The sequence below is a fragment of the Cajanus cajan genome, chromosome 8 (genome assembly GCF_000230855.2).
Source record: "Cajanus cajan strain Asha chromosome 8, NIPB_CcT2T_4, whole genome shotgun sequence".
NCBI lineage: Eukaryota > Viridiplantae > Streptophyta > Magnoliopsida > Fabales > Fabaceae > Cajanus > Cajanus cajan.
The window spans coordinates 1,661,315-1,685,286 of record NC_138524.1 but is presented as its reverse complement, the minus strand read 5'-3'; the positions used below and the strand labels follow the sequence as shown (position 1 = coordinate 1,685,286).

Here is a 23,972-nt window from a genome sequence, read left to right as displayed (position 1 = left end):
GGCGATAGTTAATGGTTGAATTGCTAAGTTAGGACCCTTAACTTTTATGTTAAGAGTGATCAAGTCCTAGATGATCGAGGATTAGTTTTATAGCTAAACTAAAATTAGTGGGGATACCTCAAAGTTCTACTGAGAGCCAAAATCTCTAATTATAGGTAAAAAAAAAATGAGTATTTAATAAAATTATCTGTTGGAGTGATTGATAAATATAAAATAACATAAATAAATAATTATATGATATTTTTATGTAAATTTTAATTTATTTTGTAGACAAAAATATATTTGAGCAATTACTTTAATTTTTAATTAATTATAACTCTTATAATTTTTATTTAAAGTTTAATTATTATTTACATATTTTAATTTCAATTATTTATTTATTTTCATATTGTTTATTTTACTATAATATTATATTATAAATATTTCTAACTAAGTTTGAAATAAAATAATAATAATAATAATAGTATACACTAGTAAATACCATAATTTTGTCATGTTAACTAGTATGGTAATATCATTTCATATTTCTGAATGCTATGGCATATTAGTAATTTAGTATTTTTGTAATAACTCATTATCAATATCTTGAAATATAATGTTAAAAAAATGATATAATAGTTAGAATAAATTGTGAAATATAAAATAATAAAAAAACTAAAAAGAATAATAAAAACTGAAAAGGAATATTTTCTGAAGCATTAAAGAAAATGAAAAGGAATAATAAAGCATACCCTGTATACAAAAGCGTAAAAGATAACTCAATAAATATTTTTAAAATAAAATATAAGAAACTAAACTAGAAACGAAAACGCTACTTCAAATAGCATATCACAAAACATTACAAGACTAAAATAAATTTATTTATCAAATACTAATAGAATAGTCAAAAAAGTTTTTCAACTAGTTAAAAAAGCAAGAAACTAACTTAAAATACTCGATCATATTCAAATAGTCATTGTTTCCATGATTTGTAGCAATTAATCATTAATTTCTCTTTTATTGTAGTTAAGAGAATGATTTAGGCTCCTTTAATTATGGTCATTAGGACAATGCTTTAGACTTTTCTAACCAAAAAAAATTATGATTGTATCTTAAATTTAAATGTACTTTTATCCTAACATCACTACCCACATCAATAGCGATTATTTACTGTAATAGTTTGTTTTTCTAGTTACTGTATTTAAACTAATTTTAGGATTTCTTAATTACTATAATTAGGACAATTTAAAGTTTCATAATTACTTTACTTAAAATAATAGTTTAAGTTTTTAATTATCCTAATTATAAGATCAATCAAGATTTTATTTTACTTGAACTCTACCTGTAAATAAATTATGTAGATAAACATGAAAATCAATTTAGAAAATCATTTCCTCCCTCTAAACATTTAAAAAAAATAAAAACATTTCAAAACTTCTATCACGTAGATTTGAAATTGTCCACAAAAAAAAACAGTATTCAGATTTTAGTAGAGTTGTCAATTCGGTTTGGTGTGACCCGTTTGAGTTGGCCTATCATGAGCCTCCATGTATTTGGATTGGGCCAATCAAATAACAAGCTAAATTTTGCTATCCCAACCCGGTTCCTAGACAAGCACCCAAGCCATGGATTACTCATTTTTTTAAAATAAAAAATAACAAAATATCAAAACAAATTAAATTTTATATAACAAGTTAATAAATCATTGTTTAATCACTAAAAAAGCAAAAATTATATTAATTATCTTGTGCAATAAAATAATATAATCCATAATAACAAAAAAAAAAACAATCATATCAATAAACATGCTAGAAATTAAAAACTCAATATACATATATTATAATGGACATTAACAACATAAATAATATTAAATTCATCATTTATAATTTTATTAACTATAAAAAAAAATACAACTCGATCATAAATTTTTGTTGCTATACAAGAGACTAATGGACTAATAAGGTCAACCCATCCAATTGGACCATTTAGACACAAATAATGACACTCTAGAATTTTCTCTTTCAACAAAGACATCAATACTGACATTATAAAGAAAAAAGTACACTAATTTTTTGCATAAGCAATGAAAAATTAATGCATTAAAAAATTACATATGGAAACTAAAATCCCAATCAAATAAATAAATTCTTGATAGTGCTGGGCAGTCAAATCATTTTGGGATATTTAGTCGGGCTTATAAGAACTACAATATGCTATTTGATTTTTGTAATTCAACCACGAAAGGCCGAAACACCATCAAATCGTGCCATCGCAGTATTGAGTACTGTGTTTCAGATGGCAATATACAATTGGCTATCGTATATAGGCATCGGGAGGAGCTTCTTCTGGAATCTGCCAAACAGACGCAGTAAGAAAAATAAAATGAAATCAAACGTATAAAGAGCTTATCCCTTGGATTTAAATATATAGCCAATAAATAGTAGCTCTATATCTGCCAAATGTTAGTGCTCCAAGATGAAGAAGATATTTGTGTAATTTTAATTAACACGAGCGATAGCCAAGACTCAAGATCTTGATTGCAGATTTTATCCGAAACAAAACTTAGATACAGTTTTTTTAAAGTATTATATTTTTTAATTAAAATTAAAATTTCACCTCATCAATCTACATAAAGATTAGGCAGATTATTAAAGGAAAACTCTAACTCTCACAAAAGAATAGCACAAAGAACACTTAAAGAAAGTGTATATAAGTGTTGTCCTTTTATCCATACTATGATTGACTGCGTATCTGCTTAGGAAATGAAAACAAAATGTCTTGGAGAAGCTGAATGGTCATGTTTTAACAGTTAGATAACAGCAGAAGATTATTACCTCTCCCGGATTCCATGTCTCTTGCATCCAAATAGTGAATTCTCCCGGCACATTCTCAACTTTCAACTTATTTCTGCAGGAATAGATGACAACACAATTACAAACAAAAGTATTTATAACTTGCATGATAAGCTGAAATTTCTTCAAATCTATACAAAGATAACCTCAGAAAATTGCATTAACGAAGGTGAAGTTTCCAAGCAGATTCAAATACGAATATAAACTGGAGGCAATGTTAAAGGAAACAATAGATCCTACTGCTGTAAGCACCTCTACTGACATTAAAATCTTTCTAATCACTGAATATGCAGCCAACTTTATTCAAATTATAATAATTAAAGTAGATGCAGTTTTGGTCACTGGTCAGTTAGTTTCCAGAAAAAATTAGAATGATTTCTTGGGCTACAATTAATTGTCTAGTGAGTTGAAGTGACCTCCTGAGGCAATTGAGTGCTTTCAGCATTCATCATTTCTTCCTTTTCTGTTTCTTAATTCATTGAATGCAAAAACTTAATTTGAGAATTACCAAGAGTGAAGGTACAATACCTAAAACATAAAAGACTTACGTTCATCTATTCATAAAAATAGTTATAAAAGAAGGTATATTGCCTGGTGAAATCTTCAATAGTTTGACTTAACTATAAAAAAAATATATCATAATCCTTTCAAAATTTACAATTAGGTTAGAAGTTAGATTGTGGGACTATAGCTCTAGCCACAAAAATTTACTGTTATGCCATCTTTTAAATGTTACCAAATAAGAATGGTTAAAGGGACATGATAAAATTGAATTTTACAAGCTCACAAGATTTGCTTTAAACTGAAAATGCATAACTAAACTGAAGATGCAACAAGCTTTAAAGTTTTTGGTGTAAATAATCAACATTGACTGGCTGGGTAATAACTAGTCTATGTGATACTTACTAAATCCATGTGGTCTGAAATATTGTACACCGCAATATTAGAGACAGTTGAACTAGTTTTAAATGAATGAGATCAGAAATTGATTAAATTGTGACAACTACCTTAAAGAACTTTGGACTAATGTGACAAAGAACTTACGACAACTGAACATCTGGTGTTGTTTGAAACATTGTAGTGGCTCCAGAGTTATTGAAGGCAACAGATGTTTGCTGAGTTGAACCCGGAAACATTGTTGACTCCACCGGTGCAGAATAGGGGATGCTTTGAGCACCAAAGACACCACTGCTGCCTAGATTTACTGTATTGGATGCCAAAGAGTTTCATTGTATTTATTACAACATTAACGGTCAGAAATATATGAGCAACAAAAACAGAAGACATGTATGGATATAATGCTATCCAAATTGCAAAAATATTTACCTCCACTTCCAAAGAAACTAGGTTGCGCCAGAGTGTTCGTTGGTGGTGCAGAAGGCCTAACAAGAGAGATCCAAACAGATTAGACCAACAGCAGGCATAAAAAACAAATTATTAGCATACACAAGTAATGTACAAGAAGAAAAATCATTGCATGGGAAGCAATGATTGGAGACCTGCATCTTATACATTCTAGCACACACCATACTTTGAATCACCCAAATCCAAAGGAAACAAGGCTTCAAAGGTTACGTATGTAACCACTTGGCCACCATAGGAATGTTTTCAGACCGAAAATTCTCAAGACCCAGGTCATTCTACGCCTACGGCACTTAAAACTGATATCCAACTACTCTGTATTAGCATCTAAGAAATTGTAATCTTAAACCACAATAATAAAAGCTCTTATGCCTTGGATTTCCTTGAGTCATTTTCCAATACCCAAACAACTGAAAATGGAGAACATGTTTTCCAGCAGGTTATTATTACCTTTCAAAACCCATGTTTAATGAAGTACCCAGTTGACTAAAGCTTGAGACTGACAAAGGACCATTATTTTGAGAAGTTATTGAAAATGGATTTGCATTGGCTCCAACAGTTTGGTGTTTTTGATGGTCAAGAGAAGAATTGATTGGCATTTTGTAGGGTTCAGAAAGTAGTTTCTCAAAATCAACCAACTTGGATTTTAGTATATTTCTCTCTTTCTCAACCTGCAACATCACATTTTCATGTCAAACACAATACAATTGTTGATCACGAGTAATCTTGTAGTTGCAAATGTCAATACAATGAAATAGTAAAGGAGGCTTTTCTTTAACAGAAAATGTCAAAATGAAATTTTACTAAAGAAAATTAATTACAATTAGGTAAAGAATAGGGTTTCTTTGAACGGGTTTCTTTGAACCAAGAGGGGGAAAAAATGAAGACCCAAAGGTGCTAAAAAAATGCATCGAAGTTATCCAATCTCTCTTGATACCATAACTGGAAACTCCCTTAAAACTGTAGGCAAGTTAGTTCAGGATTCTTACTATTGATGGCAAGCTCATCCCATTTTTAGCATCCTCATAGGCTGATGCCCGCAATTCTTCATAGCTAATATCACCGACAATGTCACAAGGAGCACTGCATAAATGGAAGTAAAATCTATATTTAGTTCTTATTAGTGCACCGGTTAAGATTTTTCAGAGCAAATTCTCTTTCAAGAGTGACAAGTACACTAGGATCTCTTTCAAGTATAACATTTATGTAGAAATTCCTTATGTTTTCAGGTTTATTATTTAGCTGGTGTATTCTAGGTGGACAGTGGCAATGTGACATAACTCATTAGTAACCAAAAAAGGTTCAGCTGCAGTTTACTGAAATGTAAATAATAAGTGAGATCATGCATGTGAACCTTCTATGTGAATTCCTATCTTGAAGCTTTGTAATTTGAATGAAAAATGTTCCTAATAAGATCTTGCTCATCTTTTGGACAGCAGCTTTGGAAAGGACTTTCATAGATAAAGATTAAAGAGTGAGGAATTGTATAATGATTAGTGGTCAGTTTATCAGTGTTTCATGGGCAAGATGAATGGAAAAATAGTCAACAATCTTTTGCAACATAATCCAATTGGACAGGTTTTGAGGAAAATGGATTTTTTTCTAGCTGGTCTATTGTCCGCATTAGGTGCTATCATGATTAAACATTATTTACAGTAACAAGTTTGATTAATGTTTTCAAACCATCATGTCTAAAAAGAAATATACCCTTTGCAATGAGCATAGCATGTAAGTATCCAAATCGGTTTCTCTTGGCCCAAATCTTCCGCAATCTGCCGCTTACAGTTCTCAGGATCTGTGCATCTTTAATTAAATCAACCAAGTATATCAATTAATCTTACGCAAAACACAATAGTTAAAAAAGGCACTAGCCACAAACATTTATAGGAAACATGGATGCAAATTAAAATCACCATACTGAGACCCTTTTATAGAAAAAATATTAATTAGAAAGGAAGGAAAAAATACAAGAGATATAGGATATTCTCCAAAAGTTTTGGAGAATACCAAAATAAACCACAAAGCCAAAGGAAAACAAAATAATGACTAATTTTTGTTAGATTTCATCTTAAAACCAATTGGCACTAAGTGAAGTTGTCCAACAGATATATAAACTACATCCAAAGAATTGAAGCAGGCGATGTGGGACTTCCCAACACCCCCCCCCCCCCCTCCACACATGTTTGTCGAACCAGGCGATGTCTACCAGAATAGGCAAACCAAGAAAATGGACTCTAGGGTCTGATACCACGTTAGATTTCATCTTAAAACCAATTGGTATTAAGTGAAGTTGTACAACATATATATAAACTGCCCATAGAGAATTGAGGCAAGCGATGTGGGACTTCCCAACATTTTTTTTCTTTTGCTCATTGAAACACAATGTAACACGCGACATAATTTTATTTAACAATAAATGTTGTGAAGACAAATATGTAGAGGAACACACTTTAGTTGAAAAATAATAATGCAAGTACATGTGCAACGAAACTGAAACATATCAGTTTTCATTTTCAAAATTGATCAAATATGTTTTGTTTATTTAATTGAAAAATCAACATAATACATCATAGACATTTATGTAGAGAAGGAGCCACTTTAACTGAAAAAGAAAGATATCAAACAAACTGAAAGATATCAAAATCCGTATCTTCAAAATTGATCAATGGAAAATCCCACAGGTGATTCAATCAAGGAATGAAGAGTTTGTTTGGGTCTTTCTATGCACCACTATTCAAAGTTATTCACTTGGTAACATCTTCACTTGGTAGCATAGATGTGGCTATCCCTGTTCTCCACGTTGACTTGGTACAACATCAAAAAAAATGTTCATATTCATGAGAGATGGAGAAAATGGATTGATAAATACTTACTTATGATCCACTTGTTGGGAGTTGTTATTAGATTGGCGAGAAACACCATTTTGGGGTTTGGATGACTGTCGACTCCATTTGTTTTCAAAAGGCTGATTCAGAAGTAAATCATCAATACTAAGAAAATAATCAGATATTTTACAAAAGGTGAAATGAAATCAGACAAAGCAAAGACAATCCCTCAAAAGTAGTCCATAAATATTAAACAGCTTCAATTAGCGTGTGGTTTGGTTCAAGTTTAGGCTTGAACGTCACCTGAACCAAACAAGGAAATTAAATGTGGTTTGGTTTGAATATATTATGAAATTCAAACCAAACCAAATCAATCTTTTGTGGTTTGAATTGTTTCAGTTTTTGTAGTTTTAAAAATCAACTTAAAATATGTAATATTATGTTATAAATTATCCATAATTTTTCATCCTGAAATTAGTTTAATAGCTTTCACTTTCACTTATATAGTTATAAAAAAATTACTAGAAGAAAATTAAATCTTTATTCTCAAGGAGTCATTGGCTAAATTCAATTGATATTGGTCATTGGTCAAGTTAGTAGTTAGTACCACAGTTGCAAATTGAACTCCAAGGCATAAAAGATGTTTTGAGACTTTATTAGAATCATTCCAGGTGATATATAAAATAATGTGAAAGATCAAACCATTTTTGCCAAAACTCCATGATAGTCGAGGCAGAGATATTAAATTTGTGTGAGACTTTCCATTTCAAAGAAAATAACCTTGACTAATATTTTGGAGGCAGAAAATAATTAATAAATCGATAAAGAAAAAAATATTTAAAAGCATATTAAAATATAAGTTGCAGTTTGGTTTGAGTCAATTTTGCAATTCCAAATTGCAAACCAAACCGAACCGTGCAGCAGTTTAGTAAAATAAAAAGAACATTACTATATAGTACAAGAAATTTACACACGAAACAGTACGAAATCTGGCGGGTAAGTATTTTATTGGTTATTTAATAAAATAAAGGATAAAAGATAATTATGAAAACAACAGAAATCATCCACATCATTTTGTATATGCTTCATCTAATTAATTTCGCACTATAAAGCAACTCCCAAATAAAAAATCGATCAAAACAGCTAGTTTTTAGTTTTCCATCAGTTTTCAGTTTTTGGGTCGATTTTTGATTCTCCGATTTGATTGGTTCGGTTTTGAATTTGAACATCCCTAGCTTCAATGATATATTCATTTATTATAATGCCTAACAATTAAAAACAATAAAAATAAACCTTCACATCTTGCATGTGCATAGGAAAAGAGTGTGAACCTTGAATTGGTTCCCCCCATTTAACTGGGAGCTGTTGTGCGTGCCAAAACCAAAAGGATTATTAGTCTTCTGCTGTTGTTGCGAGCCAAAGCCAGAGCCAGAGTGAGACCCAAACCCAAAAGGATTTGTATTTTGCTGTTGATGGGAACTGTTCTGTCCTCCAAACCCATGAGCATTAGGTTTTCTCTGTTGCTGGACATGTAAGTATCTACATCTTTCTCCGTATTGACAGCTGAAAGATGAACGACAACAATTTAAATCACATTTTTAAAACTTTTGATGATGCAAAGGTATGAATAATTCAACATTAATGATATATAGCATCTTTGATCACATAGATTATACGATAGCACGACCTGCTAGGGCGAACCACAACAGATATAATAATATGAAAATGCACAGGTTTTAATTGTTACATACTAATGCGCATGAGAATGGAACACAAACAACACAACAATATGTTAACTAATGATCGAAAGTTGAAAAGAAACTAAAGCAGTGAAGAAGAAGAAGAATAACCTGCCACGCTGAAAGTTTCGACAAATATCTCTCATTGTGTGTTGAGCTATGCTCTCAATTCTCAACAAACCCTAGACGAAGCTAAAAATCAATTATATTCTCTACCAACCACCGCATCGCTCATGGAAAATCAACTTCTCATTCAGTTCTCGTTCTGCTCTGTCGTTTCAAATTAAAAATGCATGAAAATTAGTTGTTTTTCTTCTTCTTTTCTCTTTGATCCATCACAACTTAAAATACCGGTTCTTCTACTTCTGGACTAACTAAAACAGTGTCTACTTTTTGGACCATTTTAAGTTTTGGGCCTTTGTATTAAGCTTTGGGTCCTTACTTTTCACACCTCCTTTACTATTTGAACAGCCATTTTTTTAACTTTCACTTTTTCAACGTACCTTTGGCTTTGGGGATGCTTTAAAAGGCCAAAAGGTGCTTCTTTTAAATTTTCCACTTAAGTCGAAAATGTTTTATTTTTATATTTGGTATGACAATTTTAAAATTCCTCCTCAGGAATATAATATGTTCAAAGATTTATTTTTTTAATGAAATTTGTATGTATAAAAATGAGTATAAATACTTAATCACTTACGTGATAAGTGATTAGAAGTATGGAAATCTATACTCAATTTTTATTGAAGCTATTTTTATAATTTTTTCTATTTTTACAAAAAAAAAATCACTTATGTTAACGAACTTTAGAATCAACGTGTGCATTAATTGACTATTAAATCAGAATTATGAATTTTTAATTTAAAAACTAAAATTATGTAATTAAAAATAAGAAGAAGAAAATTACGAATTAAGATTTAAAGATAAATCATAAGTTTAATTTAGTCTTATTTATATAATATTTTACTCTTCTTCCAATTATTATTTGGCTTTGTCTTTTCTACTTTATTTATGTAATAGTTGTAATCGTAAACCTACATTCTAATTTTAGTTTTTTTATTATTTCTTAAAATCTTGCAACCTTATATTTATAGAACAATTATTTTAATTGCATTTTCAATTTTACTTTTTCATATTAAATATTTTACTATTAATCTTATATTATTTATTGAAATATTATTAACCATACTTAAAATAAAATAATATAAAATAAACTTAAATTTACGTCTTATTTTCATTAGCTTATTTTCATTAGCACTTTAGTTTCATTATGTTGGTTGTTGTAATAATTAAAATATATTGAAATTTAAATTAAAAATAAAAAATAATTAATAACGTAAATAATGTAATGGTTAAAATAAATAATATAGTATAATAAATAATAATAAAATAATAGAAAATAAATTTATTATCTATCTATTTTTTATGAATTAATGGGTGGGATAAAGACCCATAATTTATTATCTATCATTATCAAGATGAATGTTAAAGAATAATGCTAAAATGTTAAAATAAATACTATAAATAATATAATGAGGGGAATTTAAATGATACCGGTGTAATTTTTATTAAGTATTACATAATATTAAATGTAAATTTTGTAAATTTAACTGTTAGATTAAAAGTTTTTTTACTCTTAGATCATTTATACAAAATTTTATATTAATCTAAGATGATTTAATACTTCATTCTTATAAAACAAAATTGATGTAATATATACATTTGAAAATATAATAAAATATGAACAATTTGACTACCTTTAAGTCGTTATTCAATTTTAATAAAATATGATATAAATATATAAAGTGATATGAACTTTCAATCTAACAGTTATGTTTACAAAATTCACATATAATATAAAATTATTGAACGGTATAATACATAATAAAAGTTACACTGGTATCATTTAAATCCTCTTATAATATAATAATTAAAATTAATTTTTGGTATCAATATTGAAAAACTAAAAGCTATAAAAGCAAGGATCAAATTAATTAAAAACCGGAAATTAATTTAAATTTTTGAAAATTAAAATCTTAAAATTGACAATTGAATGAAACAACGCCTTACTTTTAATTTTTCAATTTGTAATTCTTCTTCTTTGTTTCATTATCTTTTCTCCGTCATAATTGCGATGACAATTAATAGCCAAGTTTAAGCGATAAGTTTGTTTTTCCCTTCTACATCCTGTTGACTACAAAGTTCATAAAACAATAATCCAACTTGTATTCCAATATCTCACATTTCACGTCCTATTCTTTGTCCCCACACCATCTACCCACTACCACCATCTTCAATAATTTATCATTACAACATATAAAAACCATTTTTTCTTTTTCGCACAGTTTAATTTCTTTCGAGAGAAGAAAAATATCAAAGTGAATACAATTATTTTAATGTTTTTTTTTTGTTTAATTGGATTTGATTTTCAGAATTGATTCACGATCAAATGATTTTTACACTGTTGTGTAATGATATGTTAATGTAACACAGTATAAGATTTTAAAATAGTAAAATCGTCAAACAATTTTTTATTAATCAATACTATTCGATCCAAATAATTGAACGTTCGAGTAGTTTTAGTTAGTAATTATTGGAAATGTTCCTATAAATGTCTTTAAATTTAGGTAAAGATTTGTCGATCTATACATATTTTGATGCTCAAATTAAAACAAGAATCAAGAGATGATGAATGCAATGAAAAAAAAAATCTAAGTTATATTAGTTTTTAGACCATATATACCCTCTTAAGTTATGTGATTCACCATTTTTTTTAATCTATAATTGTTGGAGATATTGTTATTGGGTATTTCTGGGTTTTTATTCAATGATTTTGAATCATTGATAGTATATTTTTTTATACATATAAATATTAAACTAAAAACAAATGTATAAATGAATGAAAGAAGTTTACTTTTAAATACATCCAAATTAGACCAACTATTTTTTAAATAATATCGTACATATAAGTCTCATTCACACCATCAGCAATTCAGCATTATGTTCTTGTATTTATCCATATTATTGTTGTTTTATTTTGCTTTGAACAAAGTACGGCGCAAATATGGTTTTCATTCATTAAGAAATAGATTTATGGTTGTAAAAACAAGGGAATATAGCAACATTGGAGACACGTGGCAGAAAATATTTGGAAGAGAGAACGCGAAAGCGCAAATAAAGGAGCGGTGGTGTACTTACTTTTCATTTTTCAATAACCTACTTTGCTGAAAACACAATTTCTAACTCATTTTTATGTACTAATTTAAAGTTTCACGATTCAATTGTTATTTGCACATGAATATGAACTAATATTAATAAAATAATAATTAAATAATACTTAACTTAATATTAGATAAATATCTTATCATAATTTATAATACTAAAAATTAAACAAATTATAATTTTTTAATAATTATTCAATATATAAAAAAAAACAAAAACAAATTAAATATATCATGATAATTAGGTTTAAATTTTAAGAAAATAAAAAATATTTGATAATAATAATAGTAATAAGTTTATATATAGAATAGAGAATAACAAATTAGTATGATATAAAATTATAGGAAAATAAGATATTTAAAAAAAATTTAACATTAATGATTAAATTATAAATTTAATAAGAAAAATAATATTAATTTATAAAATAATTAATTTTTATATATAAAATATGAATTTGTGTAGATCATTTTTTTGGAGACATTTTTTCAAATGAGAGGATTTTTAAAAACAATTTTAAATTCGTAATTAATTTAATTTTTATTTATTATAATTATTTATTAATTAAATTTTAATATTCTTAAAATAAATTTTTAATTAACAAAAATAATCTTGTAATATAATATAAATTATTTATAATAAATATAATATATAATTTATTTATTTAACTAAATTTTATATAATTTATATATTCAAAGATAATATTTATTTATATACATAATTTATTTTAAATTTTAGTAATATATAATAGATATTTAACATATATACAGACTAAAATACTAATTTATACATATTTATAAGTTTTATTGATTCATGTATATAAAATACAAATAATTATCTTACGCAAAATACTTCTAGGATACTTTTTTTTTATGAGAATTTTTTTTAAGAATTTTTTTAACTTCATATATAATTTAGTTTTAATTTATTATAATTATTTATAATTAAATTCTAATATTTTAAAAATAATTTATCAATAAATAAAAAAATTAACTATGATTTAAATTATTTATTATAAATATATAATTTATGTATTTAAAAATATTTATTCAATTAAATTTTATATATAATTTATATATTAAACATAATATTTGTTTATATACATAATTTATTTCGGCATAGGGTTGTCACTTCTATTTATGGGGAGGGTTGTTTTCAGGGAGTTGGTGATAAAGTACAAAATTCATAGTGGTGGGTTGATCTGTGGACCATTGATTATGCTCCATACACATCTTTGATTGGTTCTCTTATAGGTGTACCAAGGTGGTGGGGGATGGTCGAAATACATTTTTTTGGAAGGATGGTTGGAGTGGTCAGGGACCTCTTTGTAATCAATATAATAGATTATTCTCTATAGTTTCTGACAATGATGTATCGGTCGCAAACATGGTGCTTTGGAGAGATGGAGGTTTTGAGTGGATTTGGTCTTGACGTATGAGTCTATTTTAATGGGAATTAGATTTATTATCACAATTAGCTGCTGATTTAGGATCAACTGTCTTAAAGAATGATTTTTGTGATAGGTGGTGTTGGAAGGATTCTAATGATGGGATATATAATGTGAAATCAACATACAAGGCGGTGATTAATGATGGTATCTACGCAGATTTTCCGCTTCATAAATTTCTCTGGTCTAGTTATGTACCTTCTAAAGTATCAAATTTTGCTTGGAAAATCTTGCTGAATAGGATACCAAGTAAATGTAACTTAATTAAGCGGAAGGTTCTTAATATTTATGCTAGTGGATGTGCTTGGTGTGGTGAAGATTTGGAGAATACCTCTCACCTATTATTCGGATGTTATTATGCATATTCTGTATGGTTATCTGTTTTTGCTTGGTTTAGTGTTTCAACAGTTTTACACAACTCCTGTCATGAAAATTTTGCTCATTTTATTGGATTTCCTAGATGCAGTGGTAGAGATAGGATGAGGTGGTCTGTGGTTTGGTTAGCCACAATTTGGTCTTTGTGGCTTGCTAGAAATAATGTCATTTTTAAAGACAAGGTGGTGACAATTACGGATTTAGTGGAATTAATCAAATTACGTAGCTGGAATAATGATTCTTTTTTATTCTGTACACACCATGGTATTAGTTTTGTATCTGGTTTTCTGATTATTGAACTTGTTTGATTATTAGATGACATTTTATGGTCCTAGTTTTGTAATGGTGGTAGAGATTACAATCTGGTGATTACCTTTTGTATGAATTACGTTGGATTTTGTTTAGGTGACTTTGTATTTTGTAATGGATTGGGATACCCCTTGTACTTCCCTTAATTTATTTTGCTTATCAAAAAATATATATATACATAATTTATTTAAAATTTTATTAATATATAATAAATATTCAACATGTGAAATATACTGATTAAAATACTAGTTTATACATATTTGTAATCTTTATTAATTATGTATTTTTATTTTATCTTGGAAAATAATTTAGATTGAATTTTAGAAAAATCAGTTCAAACCGATTTTATCTGCCACTTTTTTTTTCTTTCTAATTTTGGACCAATTTGACTATTTTTTTTAAAAATAGTCTAGGTTTTTTAGATTTAACAAACGGTCATTAGATTATTTTCCAATTAAATTGGTTGAACTGGTCGGTCTTATGCAATTTTAATTTAAGAACCCTGTTTTAAATTGAAATTATAGTTTTATTTTCATAAAATAATGTAATAAAAGTTTGTAAAAAAACTTTATATAAATTATCAAGGTAAATTTCAATTTAATTTATATTTTTATACATACTACAAATAGTCGTATTTCTTTCTCTGGGAGTGATTATTATTCACAATAAAGTTACCCATTTCATTATTTAATCAATTTTGTATTCATAACTTAAACTTGGAAGTTGAAGTCACTAATTATTCTAAAACAATTATGTATCATTTGATCAAAATAGGTTTCTCAGATGAAGACTATAAACAATAATAAGTTGAGTTTTTTTTAATATATATATATATATATATATATATATATATATATATATATATAATGATAACAAGTTGAGTTAAAAATTTGAATTTTATTTAATATTCTAATTTGATGCACAAGCCTGCCTCGTATCATTTAATGATTTATAAAACATAACGTCATGGTTTATTTGACTTAGATATATTAAAATTTTATGTTCCTACTATTTATATCTTTATCTTAGTATGTATATATTATAATAATAATAATGGTTTTTTTATTTTTTAAGTATATTATTCTCATTATCTCCGTCTTTTATATTTAAGATATCTCTCTTTATTTATTTATATATATATATATATACTATTGTTAAAAATAATAACTAATATTTATTGAAGAATATAAACGTACATAAAAATAAATATTATCTTTCTTAGTATAATCTAATACATATTTATTTATTATTGTAACTACTTATTCCCAAAGACGTGGGACTAGATACTTCATGTTTCATGGAACGATTTTCAAATTTTAAAAATATATGAAGTATATATTTTATCCCAAACACTATACACATAACAATTTTTACACGATTTTAAACAAAATTTTGTTATAAATTTATAAAAAATATTCAATTCAGATATCATAATAATATTACTCTTGGTTTTTTTTTAATTGTTATCTAACTAAATTAGATTTCATTGATGCAATTTTGATTTATAAGGTCATTACATACTGAAAGCAACGAAATTACATGGAAGGAATAATTATTGTATTTCACAGTATGTTATTTTATTGATACAAACATGATTTGGCGTATTAAAAGTAATATTTGTGGGGGCTGGGGCAGTATAATATTGGAAAATAAAAAGTGGAAGAAATTGTAACACGGCGCGGCAAGTACGTGGTGGGGTAAGATTCCACGTAGGAGAAGGAAGGTAGATCGTAGATTAGTTTCCCTTACCGGTATTACCGGTAAGATTTTCAACCAATATAAAACCACGTCTTACACGTCAACATCCACATCACATTCACCTTCGATAATCCAGAGGCTTTCCTTCCTAGTAATCTAAACTATATAATGTTTCCACTCAATTATTACTTTTTTTTATATTCATAATTCAATAATGGTTATGGTTCCATGACACATGCTTACCCACATCTTCCACATTTATTGAAGTGATAATATCAAAATATACATTTTATATGTCCGCCAAATTCGTGATTCAAGGACCATTTATAATTTTATAAATGCATATATAAGTGAATACGTATTTCAATATTTATTGAAACAAATTTAAGTGTTACATTCACTAGAGATAAGACAATTAAAGAATATATAAGTAGTGAGTAATTCTCATGTTATAAGTCGATTTTGTAGAGTTAAGTTTGACTCAAATCTATTATTCTAAGATGGTATTAGAGTTATCATAAAAAGGGTCACCTATCATTTATTGCCTATGCTAGATCATTCAAAAGGGTCGTCTATTATTTATCCACGTACCAAACTCAATAATACTGAATGCATTGAGAAAAATCAAAATCAAAGTCCCAAATCGACTAAAGATAAGACAATTAAAAAATATATAAATGGTGAGTAATCCTCACCATATAAATAGTTATGGGTTTTGATATATATTTAAATAATTATAAACATTTTATATCACCATAAATATATATATTATAATTAAATAAATAATATAATATTGTAAAATCAATTAAATACTAAATTGTACACTTTAATAAAGTGAAATAAATTAAATATTAAATATAAATTCACATAATGAAACAATAATATTAACCATCTCATTAAAAAATATAATTTAATAAATATATAACAACCATACTATTAAATATTATAATTAATTGTATTTTTAGTTTTCTACATCCTGTGCTTGTGAATTTTATTTTTAATTGTGTCAACTAGGTTCTTAAACTTTCTTTATTGTTTAGAGTCAAATTCCTTCACCATTTCTTATTAAAATTTTGACAAATTTATAGGATACATTGATTAATGTGACATTGTTATGATGATGTGATATTGATACAGTAACTAACACAAATATATTGACGTCGTATGGTGATCTAACATGTAAAAATTGAAGAGAAATTGACAATTTATTCAAAGTGACATGAAGAAATAGGAGTTGAGGAGAAAGATTGATAAACTTTCGCACTACGAGAGATTGTCAATAGAACTTAGTTGTAAATGAAAAAAAATAAAATTAGGAACATCAATTAGCACAATTAAAACATGAGAAACTATGATGATAAGATTTGAGAGAATAAAAGTGTAATTATACTTGATTTTCTAAATACGTGCTCATACTTTATATATAATAATAAGAAAATTATTATTTTCCTTAACATATTTTATCTTTTTAAATACAGCCTCCTTACTTTAGAAAAGTCTTTTATATTTTATCAATATGTTGTGTTAGTTTAAATCACAGGTGTAAATTCAAATTTTATAAATAAAAAATATAATTAAAAAGGGAGAGTCTACCAAGATTAATCATGAGCCAGTAATAATACAATTAAAAAAAAAAAGTTATATTTTTCTTCAATGGTGAATTCGCAATAATGTTGTGCACGTGTCACTTTATGAAGCAATTTTGATACGGGCATCTGGCTATTTCCATGAGAGAATCTCATAAATTAGTGAATCGATCAAAAGCAAAGATATTGGGCACGAATTTTACACGCATATGTAGATCTTTATTTTAATTAAAAAAGGAGTTAAAGAAAATGGACAAAGTACATTACAAGTTGTGCACTTTTTTTTATTTTATTTTGTCTCCTAACTTCATCAATTAAATTACAACATGTTAACTCTATCTTTACACATAATCTCGTTCTATTATCTGTGTTCGGTCATAGTATAACTATAAAATCTACAAAATTTTCACTTGGTTTATATCTTGCATGGTCTTATTTATCAAACTCTTGCAGCTACAACATGAAATCTATAAGGCTATGTGAAAAAAAAAACGGCAACACACCAAGCATGTACAGTACATTTGATTCTGAGTTTTTTTTTTCTTCCTCTGACAATAAAACATGCTGTGTGTATTTTTAACATTTTAAAAAGAAGAGGAAGTATAAAAGTATCATAATATAAAATCTGAAAGTTAAGAAGGATAATACATTTCGTGTGTTGGTTCAGTTCACCGGTATACTATTTTCATAAGAAGCCAAGCTCCAAAAGCACAAAAGAGAAGCAAAAGCCAATTGAAATTCGCACTTAAAAGTTAAACCACTCGTCCACCAGCCAAACAAGACACACACTTTCAACTTTGGAAGGAAAAGGACCAGGTCATGTACAAAACAAACCAAGAGAATATAATTAATATATACCCATCATGAGTTCATAATATTTTTTTATTGTCTAATTTGATGCTATACAATTCCTTTTTACAAGCCACTATGTACATTTAGCATCACATACCAGCACCCTAATGCCATTCTTACACCAACATAAAGTACTCCCCACTCTATGTTATATTATTATTGCTTTTTGACAGATATTTTTCTTCCTATTTTTTGTCCTATACAAGATATAGAGCAGTAGTTCCCACACTGGCCTCAGTGACAGGGCACAGGTATTGCAACTAAGTAAAATATGGAGCATCTTTTTCTGAGGGAAGTGGTAACAACTGCTGTATCTTTTTGGTATAAATATTGATTGGTAAGTGATCCAATTCCAAAACCACTAAACAACATTAGTATTCTATAATAAGCCCTCCACCCATTGGAGATCTATGTGGAATTCCTTTCCTTCTCTTAGCAGTTCTGTAATTAGCCACTGTTGGTGGTGGTGTTGAAGGTGTAAAGCTATGGATTTTGTTTCTGGCACTTCCATTGCTCATTCCATTATTCATCGATTCTTCACCATCAGACTCATCTGTCTCACCTAACATTTTCTTCTTCCGGAACTTTTTGGAGGTTCCAACAATCTGAGAAGAAAATTCAAAAGTTGGAAGAGATCATTCCTATCCACCTGTTCTCATCATAATCTTTTTCTTACTTTTTCAAAGCAAGCATAAAAAGTACAACTATAATGTTGCATACTTTATACAGCAAAAAAAGTAGGAGGTAGTTACAATTTACAAATGTTATACTTTACATACAACATTTCTAAAACAATAAGGAAATCAGTTCATCATATTTAGTTACAGCTAATTTAATTCAAAGATGTAGTTAAGAACTTTTTAATATATAGATAGATAGATTGATATAGATAGATATATACCTTGCAACCAAGAGAGCAGAAGCTGAAGGAATCAAGGAGGCTACGCTCACAGACTTGGCAGGTATTGGTGACCCCTTTTCCAGGCCTAGGTTGGGGCCTTTCATTTAAGAACACAATCTTGGCACTGTTAATAATGTAAGTTTGGACCCCTGTTATGTCCAGAAATTTCTGTATCTCAGACACCCTTATCACATCATGGTATGAAGACCTCCTTATCTTTGAAAAATAATAGAATTTAAGAAAACAAAAAATCGTCATCAGATGATAATAACCACATCATTTATCTAGCGAAAAGAAAATGCCGAAATTCATAAAATAAAAAAAATTATCTATCTAAACAGAACCAATGGACCATATAATTAAGTGATAAACAAATTTTCAACGAAAAAAATGGAAATTTAACTCTGACATGGGCAGTTTGCAAATTCAGCATTGACTGGCACGTGTAACCGATAAAACCAATACAAGAGACAGAATTATTTTGGACCGATCAAAAGAGATTGGATCCTGAGTCAGAACAATGTGGGAACAAGCTACAGAATCAGATTATAGTATACACACCCAAAGGGTTCGAATCTGAAGAGAATTTGGATCAAATTGAGCGATGGAACCTGAAAAGAGAAATAGTCTCGAGTCAAATAAGGTACCTGAATTGTTCTGTGCTCTTTGTGGGAAGAGAGACATGCAGAACAAAGGGCTCCATTGACACAGTCCAAGCAATACATATTGCATTCACTCTTGTGGGAATCTGCGTGGACTTTGCATTGAACAAAGAAGCTTGTCTTGAGAAGTGGCTGAAGCCATGAAGGCCACTTATTTTCTTCTTCCTTAAGCTTTTCTCCCACAACACCACCTTCTTCTTCATTGAAACCTCCCTGATCCAACCATAGACCCAGAAACCAAAACACACACAAAATTGTCAATTGAAGACAAACATTAGAATAATAGAAATAAACATCAAGAGGGTTGATTCCAAAAAAAAAAAAAAAAAAAAAAAAAAAAGCCCTTGTTGAACTTGGATGTTTGATATTTGCATTGATTGATAGGAATTGTATTATTACTAACCATAATTGTTGTTGGGTATTCTTTCTCTTAAGGTGGGGTATTTTGATCTATCATAGGAAGTATTCAGTGCAGAAAGAAGAACATAAAAAGAGAACTTTGTCTAAGTGAGTTGAGTTATGAGAGAGAGAGAGAGAGAAGGAAAAAGGTTGGAACTTGGAAGTGGGGGTATACTTTTGTAGTGGCGGGTGATGGAGGGTAAAGCGAAGCAAGTGCATAATATTATCTTCCTCTTCAAAGTCCAACCCGAACCGAGCTCCCAACCCGAACCTACCAGGTACGGATGCGTTTTCTTCAAGGAACTCACCGGGTCTCATGTGGTCACCTTCCGTTTTATTCGTTAATCTTATTTCCAATTTTCTTAATATCTCTCTACCGTTTTTTTATCAAATTATTTTCATAATTTGCCCATGTCGTCACGCCATTTTAATTACTTACTCAATATTATGAGCCTTTTTTTATATTATTATTTCAAAGATGTATGTTGTATGATATTTATTTTATAATGAGATATAAGTTAAAAATTATACAAATTATTGAGTCCATAATTTTTTTTTATCATGTTATATTATCTATGACTTTACTAAGGGTTCCATTTTTGGGACACCCAATAATTAAAATTTTTAAATACACCTTTGTGACACCAATTCACACGAGTAAAATCTTTTAGTCAAGTAAATATTTTATTTTTAATATATTAAAAAGCAAAAAAAAATTGTAAAGGGTGTTAATTAAAGTTTAAAGGAATGTTTTTGTCTTGTAGTACAAATGACCCAGTCACATATTTGAGGTGTGTATAACTCGGTTCATCTCTCGGACTCATTTTGATTTGATGTTGGTTTTGAAGGATTTAAACTTTATAAATTAGGTTTAAATTTACTTTTTGTTCTTTATAATTTTATGATATACAATTTTTATATTTTAAATTTTTTATTATAAATTTAGTCTAGTGTCATCTAAAATTAAACAAAAAATATATATCGATGTGCTATGGGTGATAATATTTAATAGTTAACTATGTACACTTTCATTTAAAAAATAATATTATTTTTTACTATATATATATATATGATATGTCTTTTATATTTCAATAAAAAATTTATAACCTATTAAAAAATTATTCTTTTTTTTTAATACCGCTAATTTCCTACACGACTATTAAACCGTAGGTAATATCATTCATGGACATTTGTTACTATTTTGTTAAATTTTAAATCACATGTTACCGTTAGAATAATATTATTTAATTTTAAAATTAAATTTATTAATAAAAAAAAGACACTTCATACTTCGTGATAACTTATTTTATATATACTAGCAAGAAAAAAGCATTTCGTGCTTGTATTGTATTAAAAAAAATTAAAAGAAAAAAATAAGAAATTACTCATAAAAAAGTAATTATTAAAAATAAATAAAGGATAAAATAATTCATGTAAAAATTAAAATTAAAAGTAATTATTATAAAAATGATTTATTAATTTCAAATTCTTAAATTTGATTAAAAATATTTTTTCTAATTTTTTAACATAAAAAAGTATAATAGTCCAAAAAAAAGTGAAGACCAAAATAATTACCAAAAAAGATATCTCCTTTATATATTAGTATATATATATATATATATATATATATATATATATATATATATTAGTAAAATAATATGTGATTATCAATAATTTTAAAAATAAAATAAAATATCTTTGTAAAAAGACATTTTTTATCTTCTATTGTAAAATTTATATAATATTTATGAAGAGTTAAACTTGTTACCGTGTATGCCAAAATAAAAAATCGACTTCATCTATATGTATAACTAATAAAAAAAATTAGAGATCAAAATTATATATTCTTAAAATTTATATAAATAAAACCAAGCCTAAGAATTAAATGTCACTCGTAAACAACAAGACTCATAACTCTTAAATATATAATATAATACATTTTAAATTAAACATAAAATTAGATATCATAATATTTAAATTAGAAAACATACTGTACAAAAAAATTCAACAACAAAAAATAATATCCATTAATAATTATAATTAAATAAATAAATAAAATTGTTATAAGTATCATAATTATCACAATAAAAGCTGGAAATCATCATAATATCAGGTTTATAATAAATAAAAGAAAATGTTCTTTCAGCTTTATTTTGAACCGATTTTGAACAGATATTTTATAAAACTAAATATAGTTTAGGATTAAATGAATCAGTGTGATGTCCAATTCTCGAGTTGTTTATGATTTTGATAACATCGTTTAAAAAAATAATATACTGTGTGGGAATGTCATACTTGATTGCTATTGAAGTTTAAGTAATTCAATCATGATCTATTTTTAATTTACTGTCATTATCCTTCAACCATATTTATCACAAATTCATTTAATTAATTAATTCGGTGATGAGAAATATTTTACATACTTTTAATATTATTGGTGTTTTAATTTTAGACTCAGAAATTTGATTCCTTTGAATATTTTATGATTGCATTTGCAGTCACATGGCTGAAATAAATTGATGCGGAAATTAAAACCCTTTTGAGTTTTGATTTATATTAAAACCCATTCTTAATTAAATTGCAAGTATAATCATATTAATAAATAATGGATTAGTGAGAAGGAAGTTAGGTGACAACTTAGATTAACTTCGATTATTTCAAAGCCTAATAACGAAGACTTTTAATATATTTTCTTAGTATTATTATGGTCACATTTATTAACACGATTATATTAGTTCAATTATAAGCTTGAATATATTTTTTTCTCTCAAATTTAAAGTAAGTTTATTCTTAATCCCTTAAATTTAAAATTAATTTTTTAGTTTTTACAATTTAAAAAAAAATTATTTTAGTTTTTATATACAAATTTTGTTAAAAAATCTATCAAATAATGTTAAAATTTATTTATATTACATAATTGTCTCAATTCATCATTTTTCAGATTTATTAATGATAATCTAAGAGACTAAAATAAAATTTTTAAAAATTATAAAGATTAAAAATATTAATTTTAACTTTATGGGACTAAAAAAAATCTAAATTAAAAATATATTTAAACCTTCACCACCACCACTATTAAAAAAATCAAATTCAAATTTATTTGATCATTTAAGTTAATTTACATTCAGAGATTACTCTACCCACTTACATTCTTATTAATTATTATATGTAAGGTCTAGTAGTCTAATTAAGAATGAGAGACATAACCAGACCTTATTCACGTAACTTTGTTTTTAAAAATGGGGAAAAATATTTGCATGATTTGTATGAACTAAATTTATCGATTAATATATCTCATTCTTTTATAAAAAAAATAAGAGGTGAAGAATATATATTATTCTTCAATATAAAATCCTTCACGTTGATGTTCAAATACATTGAAAAACATTTACAACACAAAATAATTTAGTTTGTGTTTTTGGGCGAGAATTTTGCCAAATTGATTTTGAAGTAATGAAAATGGTTTAAAACTAATTTGGATTCAGATTGATTTTAAAGTGAAATATTTTAGATTGTATTTTTCACTTTAAAAACAGGCTGATCGTAAAACTCAATATAAATTTTGTTATCAAATATATAAATTACTTAAATATTTTAATTCAACATCAATTTCAGTATAAAACTATATATATATATATATATATATATATATATATTATTTATCTACCCAAGTTGAAAACTAAGAACAACGTAATAATGGTAAAGAGTTTGAGTACTATACTATGATTTTGAGTTTGAATTTTAATAATACAATTATAATTTCTATGAAT

General features: G+C 27.1%; 2 protein-coding genes across 3 annotated transcripts; both read right to left on the bottom strand.

Moving 5' to 3' along the window:
• Positions 1 to 1,841: 1,841 nt before the first annotated feature.
• LOC109798293 (Zinc finger C-x8-C-x5-C-x3-H type family protein) lies at positions 1,842 to 9,103 on the bottom strand. 2 transcript variants are annotated; one of them, XR_014428398.1, is made up of 10 exons: positions 8,869 to 9,103; positions 8,350 to 8,581; positions 7,067 to 7,158; positions 5,901 to 5,996; positions 5,183 to 5,276; positions 4,644 to 4,864; positions 4,158 to 4,213; positions 3,839 to 4,035; positions 2,814 to 2,886; positions 1,842 to 2,331 (listed from the first exon to the last, which is right to left on the bottom strand). XR_014428398.1 is itself a non-coding variant. In XM_020358511.3 (10 exons), exons 1-10 carry the CDS (start codon positions 8,901 to 8,903, stop codon positions 2,293 to 2,295), a joined length of 1,098 nt encoding a protein of 365 aa, XP_020214100.1. In that variant the 5' UTR covers positions 8,904 to 9,102; the 3' UTR covers positions 1,842 to 2,292. The 2 variants fall into 2 exon arrangements, 1 of the variants encoding a protein (XP_020214100.1); XM_020358511.3 differs by having other exon boundaries at positions 3,876 to 4,035; positions 8,869 to 9,102.
• Positions 9,104 to 18,210: 9,107 nt separating this feature from the next.
• LOC109798656 (protein RGF1 INDUCIBLE TRANSCRIPTION FACTOR 1) lies at positions 18,211 to 20,411 on the bottom strand. Its single transcript, XM_020359003.3, has 4 exons — positions 20,207 to 20,411; positions 19,789 to 20,016; positions 19,142 to 19,357; positions 18,211 to 18,845 (listed from the first exon to the last, which is right to left on the bottom strand). Exons 1-4 carry the CDS (start codon positions 20,207 to 20,209, stop codon positions 18,612 to 18,614), a joined length of 681 nt encoding a protein of 226 aa, XP_020214592.1. The 5' UTR covers positions 20,210 to 20,411; the 3' UTR covers positions 18,211 to 18,611.
• Between the last annotated feature and the right edge of the window lie 3,561 nt (positions 20,412 to 23,972).